Source organism: Lactuca virosa, chromosome 6, assembly GCF_052849685.1.
Source record: "Lactuca virosa cultivar CGN04683 chromosome 6, Lactuca_virosa_CGN04683_v6, whole genome shotgun sequence".
NCBI classification, from domain to species: Eukaryota; Viridiplantae; Streptophyta; class Magnoliopsida; order Asterales; family Asteraceae; genus Lactuca; species Lactuca virosa.
This window is the reverse complement of record NC_136431.1, coordinates 5364229-5372911: the sequence shown is the minus strand read 5'-3', so window position 1 is coordinate 5372911 and position 8683 is coordinate 5364229. Positions and strand designations below refer to the sequence as shown.

Sequence of the window (8683 nt, the reverse complement as noted above, 5' to 3'; positions counted from 1 at the left end):
TTATGGAGTTATTAAAGTCTTTATGGAGTTATTTGTGAGATTGTTATCTCATAACACTTTGTTTTCATTAAAGGTCTTCAAATTCTTTATGATCATTAATAAATTTATTGAGTGGTATATAGGGGCAAGGAAGAACCCTTATACCAGTCGATAAATAAACTTTGTTTTCATAAGATCTTCAAATTCTTGATGATCATTAATAAATTTATTGAGTGGTATATAGAGGCAAGGAAGAACCCTTATACCACTCAATAAATGATATGTCAAAAAATATGGATCCTTATACCACTCAATAAATGATATATTAAAAAATATGGGATTCATGTTTATATGGTGCTCTTGGATTAGATCTTGTTTAAATTCAACAATGACTTTGGTATTGATCAGCAGGTCATAGGCTAGTGAGTTTCAAATTAAAAGAGGATTACCCCAAAAATATCTATTATATATTTTTGTATTCATTCTGCCTATGGTATGAATGCATGAGGCTAGAACACAAGGAGTTTTTCATGTACTTTTTTTTTGCGAAATACATGATGTTTTTTTTGGAGTTGTCCCAAGAAAATATAAGAAATATTGTTACAGTTTTAAGATGTTTCTATCTTGCTTTCGGGATTATAAGCAATTTGTAGAAAAGCAAATTGATGGGAGTTGAAGTTGATGTTAATAAGATGGAGGATATGGCGGGTCTTATTGGTTAAAACCATGAAAATTAGAATCAATTTTTATAGAATGACTAAACGTGCAAAAAGATACAAACCACAAGGACCAAAATTGTAACGTACTCAGTTTTTATTAAAATTTTTCTGTTTTACTTGCCCTACTTATTAATTAGAAGATTTAGAAATTATGACATATCTGGACCCACATATTGAACCTTCCACCTTTAATCCAACTTTCCAATAACTATGCTCTATCAAAATTTACTCCACTAAATTTTCGTAAAAAGAAACAATGTAATAATGTTTAGTTGATACATACAATTTAATTGATATAACATCGAAATAGATTGAATGCATTAAATAATATTACTATTCTTCTATTTGTAGTAAACCGTATATTCTAAAATATGTTACGAAATTAAAAGAGGGGTAAACATAAAAGGAAAAGAATGCAATTAATATTCCCCATTTAAAATATATATATATATATATATATATATATATATATATATATATATATATATATATATATATTTAAAGTTTTTAAAAAATATATACTTAATTATCGGTGGGTATCAAAATCATTGATATCCTTTTGGATTCTTTCAAGCATCTTATCTTCTACAAACCTACCAATCATTATACTCCAACAATTTCTGTTTATTAAATTAGTATGTGATATATCCTCCTTAATTTATTCTTCTTATTATTAATTTTTAATATTGATTTTAATTGATAGCAAGTTTTTAATAACATTGAATGGATTAACATGTTGAATCATTCTTTCTTGAATAAAATAAGAAAAAATAGTAAAATATGAGGTGCGGGTCCACCTGATGAAATTGCATCTGCGTCAGTTATGATCATTCATCAAAATTACCAAAATGCCCTCGACCGCTAGCTGTCAACAACACCAACCGCGAACCCCAATGTACAGCAACGGTCGTATACGTGCATTTTCCAGCTGTACTCCATTTAACTTACTTTCTCTTTTTCGAGGTATAATCGCATCTTTTCTACGATAACTTGCGCTGAGTCGCTACATTGCGCCATCGTGTCACCCTCCTTTATGACCCATGGTCTGAAACCATTCAGACATGCGCATTTTAGCTTGCTGCACACATTGCATTCGTCACAATTCACACACCGTGTAGTGTACGCCCAGTTTTATTCTCAATAAAAAATGGATCGATGAATTTGTGGTTACAGAAAATGCCAAAGTCACATGCACAAAACGACGTCGAAACGGCATGTATAAATTATAATTATAATATAATGTACTATACTATTATAAATTTATAACCAAAGGTTTTCAGCTTTTACACACGTGCGAAGCTCTGAAGAGGAAGCGGCGGAGAAGTATAGGTTTTGGGTTTAATGTCCGAATTTCCGATGGAGACGATGTCCTCCTCCTTGTTGTTGCAAGTTCCTCATGCTTCGGATCGCCAATACATCCTTCTTCTGGATCTCCAGAAATCCGATGTCAATTGAATCTGCCAAATTTTACGGGAAAAAAATATAATTCACTGAATCAAACTTCGAGAGGAGATGTTTCTGATTAAAGTCTATAAGTAATTGTAAATCAAACAACATTTGCGGTGTAATTTGATAGTGTACCTATGTCGGCGTTCTTAGATGAAAGCGTTGTGAATCCACTAAACGGAGTTAAATCTGAAGTGTAAAGTTAACGGTATACAGAGAAATCGCCAAAAATTAGAATACACTTGCAATTAGCAATAATGTCGTCAATCGATTTACAATGTAAAATTACCTTTTCGGGAAGGATCGTGGGAGGATAGGTAGAGGACTAGGAAGCATAAGAACGTGAGGAGTGGAATCAGGTGAACTAGTCTCGTAGAAGAAGATATTAAGATTGATTTCTGTTGATAAGGCTTCTGTGACTTGTGTTCTTCGTCGACGTCGGAGGCGCCGGAGGAAGACGATGCTGATTTGTCCTTCCGGTGATTCTGAAAGTCTTCTGTAATGAAACTGTTGCTAATGTCGTCCTTGATAACTCCGGCGCCGGCGAAGATGACTCCATGGGTGAGAAGCTTTGAAGCAGGTGATCCTAGTGACTGACGGTGCATGTTTACTTGAGAGAGAGAGAGAGAGAGAGAGAGAGAGAGAGAGAGAGTATTTTAAAGCGCTTTGCTTTTTTTTCTTCCTTTTTGTGCCCGTTGTGCCCAACGAAATTAAGATTATTATGGTAGGGTCTATTGGCATTCACCTTTTTCTCAAGACCCCTTGAGGCTTACAAATTAACAAAAACTACCCTTAAGAATCTAATCCTTTTGAAAAGCTACTTTTCGCTTGCTTTATTTAACCAATACTTTTTAGTCATGAACGGATCATATTAAACGGTGCATAACCCATGTAATCAACATATTTGTTTGGTTTTTATGAAATCATTGAAGTTGAACGAATCTCCATGGTCACAAGTTGCTTGGAAAATTTGAGCATGTATAATTATTGTTCCAATGATAGAAGTTTAGTGGTTGATGTGAGAAATCTCTTATACAATTGTTTCAAGATTCAAATCTTGATAAGTCTTAAAATATTGCTTATTTTCTGTGATCTGAATTGAAAACTATTGTATTACTTGTTGAGTTATGATGATGACCATATATACTTCTTTAAAATTTGTATAAATATGATGTGGTTTGAAGGTTAAAATAAGTATAATAACTATATTTGATTTTTACTCTTTTTTTATTATACATATCTTACTTTACATAATGTGAGAATAAATAAATAGATATAAAAATAATGAATATAAAGATCATTAAGTGATAAATAAATTTGAAGAAAGATTATACAAAGTACAAGAGCAAATTACGAATTCGTCCCTAGGTATTGATTACTTTGTAGGTTTAGTCCAATAATTGCAAATGCAAGTCCAAAATAGTTTTAATATAGTTATTAATCAAGTCTAATCTTCTACTCAATCAAAGCTTTTTTAAATGTCATATTGTGGATCACATGATAAAGCTAATTGTACATTTTACACGCTTCGTTTTCAATCTATATTTTATTCTCGAAATCCTTTTTTTTTTCTGAACAAAAATTATGAAACTCAAAAATGAAAAATCGAATGAACTTTAATGACTAGGCAAACAAAGCATAATCATTAAGACGAGACCGTATGGCATAAAGTTGCTCGTTATGGCCGACATGACAAGGCCACAACAGCGTTGTAACGGGGAACACCCCCTCCCCCCTTCTCGTTATAGCTCTCACAACTAGAAGAAATGAGTTGAATTTTAATTATTAATTGTCGACCGACCGTTGTCAACATGTGATTTAAAAAAAATTAACTATTAAAAAAAATCATTTATCCTATAAATACCTACCATTTTATAAATATTTTCACAATTTCTCTCTTTCTATCTTCAAAAAAATTATGGATCCTTTCGACTCGTCCGATGATTCCGATGATGATATATTCTTCAAGATGATGTATCATTATTACACTAACGAGCTGCTACAACCAGACTCAGCCCTGCTACTAACAAGACGAGCGATGTTAAACAGAAATCGTAAGGAATGACACGAACATCTATATCGCGATTACTTTGCGGATAATTGTGTATACGGGTCGAAGGACTTCATAATGAGATTCCGTTTGGGTAGGAATGTGTTCCTATATATCGCCAATGCCTTGGAAAGTTGGTATCGTTTCTTTAATCTTAATACATATTTATTATACTTTTATACAAAATAAATACAAATGCACTACATATTTCTTTAACTTTAATACAAATGTACTATATTTTTAAACTGTAGTTAATTTATGTTTTAGGTATGAATTTTTTCAATTGAGATATGATGCTAGAGGTAGATGAGTGTTTATAATGTTGCAGAAATGTGTTGCAGCCATTCGTTTGATGGCTATGGGGGAGTCACCCGACATAATAGATGACTATATGAGAATGTCCGAAAGAACCGCAATAGAGAGTTTGTATACATTGTCAAGAGGTGTTGTTGAAACATTTGGAGACGTATATTTGCAGAAACCTTCGTTGCATGATTTGGAAGAATTGTATGCGGCGCATGAAGAACGCCATGGGTTTCCCGGAATGATTGGAAGCATTGATTGCACACACTGGAAATGGAAAAATTGTCCAGTAGCATGGAAAGGGCAATACGCAAGTGGTCATCACGAATCGCCTTCGTTTGTTTTAGAGGTTGTTGCTTCTCAAGATTTATGGATTTGACATGTATTTTTTGGGGTTGCGGGCTCCAACAACGACGTCAACGTTCTTGATCAGTCGTCAATATTCGACGATCTTTTGAATGGAAAGGCTCTGAATGCTCCTTTCACAGTGAATGGAAACGAATACAAATATGAGTATTACCTTACAAATGGAATATATCCTCAGTATTCCACATTCGTGAAGGCATTCTGACACCCGGTTGAAGAAAGAGGCAAAATTTTCAAGAGAAGACAAGAAAGAGCACGTAAGGATGTGGAACGTGCTTTTGGAGTGCTAAAGGTGAAGTGACACATAGTTGAACATGCGGCACGACCATTGGACTTAGAAATTCTACGATATATCATGTATGCATGTATCATAATGCATAACATGGTAGTAGAAGATAATGGACGAAATATTGCACACTATATCCCAACGCAGCTCATACACGGTCAATTTCTACAAGGAACAGCCGAGTATTTGCATAGAGTCGTTGGCATTTAGGACGCAAATAAACATAGACAACTTCGAGAAGACTTGACGGATTATATCTTCCACGGTAACGATAATGAATAACATTGTTTAGGAAAAATAAAATATATTTTTATTGTAATGTTTTTTTTTTCAATTTGGATGTTATGTATAATTTAAATGCTATGTTATTTTTGTAACACCCATAAAAATCAAGCCAATTTAAAACTTTTTACTGCATTTAAAAACCCTTAAGTGATTACAGTTTGTTTTCAAAATAGTTTGAACATCAGATGTAACACCCGGATTCCAGGTATGCTTTTAACTTAAGTCAATCTTATAATTTCACTCTTGGACTCGACGAGTTGATGGCCCGAAACATCGAGTCAGATCGAATCCGGATCGGGGAAATAAGTAACCTACTCGACGAGTCGGAAGACCGACTCGGCGAGTAGGCGCTGTCTGATGAGAACCCTAATTTCAAGGGTTTGTTTCCATATTTAAGGAACATAAAGCCCCTTTAGCCTCCCTTGTCACTCCTTCCATACCCAGAAAACCCTAAATCGCCACCTTTGAGTATTGTGAGTATTTGGGTGTCATTTCTTGTGATATCTTTTGTGTTGAAGTTGGGTGAAGAAGAGGAAGAGGGAAGACTTCAAGAAAAGAGTTCAGATCCAGAATCAGCATCACTTTCCCCTCACTTTCTGGTAATAAAACTTCCCTCTTGACTTGTGATTTCCTAGATCTTCTTATGGTTAATTTGGGTTAAGAAGCTTGACTCTTGAGATTTGGACGTCCCAAGTTGTTTCACCTTTAGATCTAGGACCTTGAAGGGTCCTCATGGCATAAAGGTGTCATCCTTAGGGCCATGAGAACCCCATGCATGCTAAAACCTCCATTTTCGGCCTTTTAAGCTCCATTGATGCATGCATCCACGTAAATTTCATAACTTTACGTGTTAGAACGACCTTAGAAGCCCAGATCTATCGTTTGGATGAGAGTTGTACATCAGAAATCGAGTTATAGACTTGGACATTAGGCGACTCGCCGAGTTGTTCTTGGAACTCGGCGAGTCTGGGGCTTGAAGTCCCCAATCTGTTGTGGTTCAAAGGAGCCCAGTTGAGTGAAAGCAGGGACTTAGTCAAGTTCAGAGGAGGGACTCAACGTATTAAGACATAGCCATAACCTGGAAGCCATGGGACTCGACGAGTGTAGGAACACACTCGGCGAGTCCAAGGCAATCTTCTTACCCACAAGAACAGACTCGAAGAGTTGTTCATACAACTCGACGAGTCATAGACTGGACATGTTCATATGATAGAGGTAGACTCGACGAGTTGTTCATATAACTCGGCGAGTCGGATGAAAATTGACTCGATGTTATTAAAGAAGGAGAACTCGTCGATTCGGCGAGTTGGCGGCCCAACTTGGCGAGTCAGGTCAACTGGAAGTTGACTTTGACCAGTAGTAAAATAGTCGCTTTACTCTAAGATTAGTTATCAGTTCTGACTAAGTGCCTTTGTGGGAATTGTAGTCGGGGAGTTGCCGGAGCAGCTGTCAGACGTTTCCCGTTCAGTTTTTCAGCAGTCAGCTTCACGAGGTGAGTTTCCTTCCAGTAGGAACGGGTCTACGGCCACAATGCCGGCCCATTTATATAGTAGTAGATCCGGACTGTGGTCCGATACCGGGGTGGTCCCGAGAAGTAGTTAAGTATGCTTGATGTATTTGTGACTCAGGCATGTCTATGTGTTATGTGCTCCAGACTGCGGTCCGATGCAGTATGCAGTATATGAGTTATTATTATGTGTTATGATTATGATATGTTATGTTCAGTCAGTTCCGGACTTCGGTCCGATGCAGAGGGCAAGGCCCTAGTTAGTTCCGGACTTCGGTCCGATGCAGTGGGCAAGACCCAGTATGTGCTTTATATGATATTGTATGGTATGTGGTAATTTGGGGGAGCTCACTAAGCTTCGTTCTTACAGTTTCAGTTTTGATTTCAGGTACTTCAGCTAGCAAGGGGAAGGGCTCGGGATGATGGCGTGGCACACACCACAGTTTTTTTAGCCTGCGAGTTAGACTCTGATATTTTGATATGATCTTGACATCAGTTTTGTTATGAGACATATTTTATGACACTATGAGACACACGACTTATGGTTTTCTTATATAATAGTTGGATCTTATGGTTTTAGTAATGTTTTCAAAACGAATTTTTTGGCTTGTATTTTCGGGATGTTTCAAGTTGGTATCAGAGCCTTGGTTTGAGGGATTCGTACACACTTTCGGGTGTGCCTGGACTCAAACTAAGGAAATGGTATAAGGTTTTCAAAAGAAAATCATTTTCGAAAAGAATTTTTGAAAAAAAAAACTTAAAAAGAGAAAAGGGTGTGGTGCATGCAATCAGCCGAGCTCAAGTAAGTACTCCCAATTTACCCATACAAGTTTATGTATGATTATCAGTTTTAGTAGAACATCATGCTAGATTAGGGCTAAGGATCTAGGAGGATGCCTTATGTGCCTGCTATATGTGTTTCAGCTTTATGAGAACTACATGCTAGTACAGATTAGTCAGGAGGATAGCCTGAGTAGTATATATTTGATTATGTGCACTCGATGTCCGAATGCTGCTTGCTTTGTGCTTCTAGGAGTTCTAGCTGTTTTTCACTGACTAGTAAACAAATATGTTAAGTTACATATTGCAAGGACTAAATAATTCCAGAAGGTTAGGTCTAGCCGTACTTCGCAGCTCTTGTTTGAGTCCAACCGTTGTAGGGTAGGACCTCTCATTCGAAGAATTATCTAGTCTGAGTGATATGTAATAGTATTTGCGAGCTAGTTAGAGGAAGAAAGCGGGGACTTCTTACGCAACTGATGGCGGAGAGTGGGTTGGTGATTACCCTAGGGCAAGCCTAGGAAGATCATAGCAGAGATCAGTAGCAGTAGAAGGGACTTGGTGGAGTCAAGGCAGTTCTTGAGGAAAGTATGGATAGATGTGGAAGGTAGTATGGGCTCGTACTACTGAAAGCAGAGGATCCGTACCCGAATCGAGGAAGGTTGAGACAAGATCAGGAAACTTGTGGTAGATGTGATTCCTCTAGTTATATCAGTGTTTCTGATGATTGTCATTATGTGTTTCAGAATGGTGGTTTTACGCCTTAGACCAGCAGTCGGCAGTTCAGGTGCCGGAGAGGGATCATGTTCAGGCTCGGGAGCCGAGCATTTGGATGAGCAGACCAGAGAGTTCATCTCTTCAGAGGTCATGCGTAGCATACTTGAGCAGACTCCTGTGATCTTTGGATCGGTCAAGGAAGGTATTCTGGAGTTGTTGGATGAGAGGTTGAGTGTGTTCCGCAC

At 37.0% G+C, this 8683-nt stretch overlaps 2 protein-coding genes across 3 annotated transcripts; one reads left to right on the top strand and one right to left on the bottom strand.

Annotated features, from left to right (window-relative positions):
• Nucleotides 1–1432: 1432 nt before the first annotated feature.
• Nucleotides 1433–2843, bottom strand: LOC145122824 (ribosome maturation factor). Of its 2 annotated transcripts, XM_079058394.1 has the most exons (4): nucleotides 2434–2843; nucleotides 2280–2333; nucleotides 1990–2155; nucleotides 1433–1776 (listed from the first exon to the last, which is right to left on the bottom strand). In XM_079058394.1, exons 1-3 carry the CDS (start codon nucleotides 2747–2749, stop codon nucleotides 2037–2039), a joined length of 489 nt encoding a protein of 162 aa, XP_078914520.1. In that variant the 5' UTR covers nucleotides 2750–2843; the 3' UTR covers nucleotides 1433–1776; nucleotides 1990–2036. The 2 variants fall into 2 exon arrangements, with proteins under 2 accessions (XP_078914520.1, XP_078914519.1); XM_079058393.1 differs by lacking the exon at nucleotides 1433–1776 and having other exon boundaries at nucleotides 1791–2155.
• A 1670-nt stretch (nucleotides 2844–4513) lies between these two features.
• Nucleotides 4514–4876, top strand: LOC145121294 (uncharacterized). The gene has a single exon (XM_079057066.1). It carries the CDS (start codon nucleotides 4514–4516, stop codon nucleotides 4874–4876), a length of 363 nt encoding a protein of 120 aa, XP_078913192.1.
• The last annotated feature ends 3807 nt before the right edge of the window (nucleotides 4877–8683 follow it).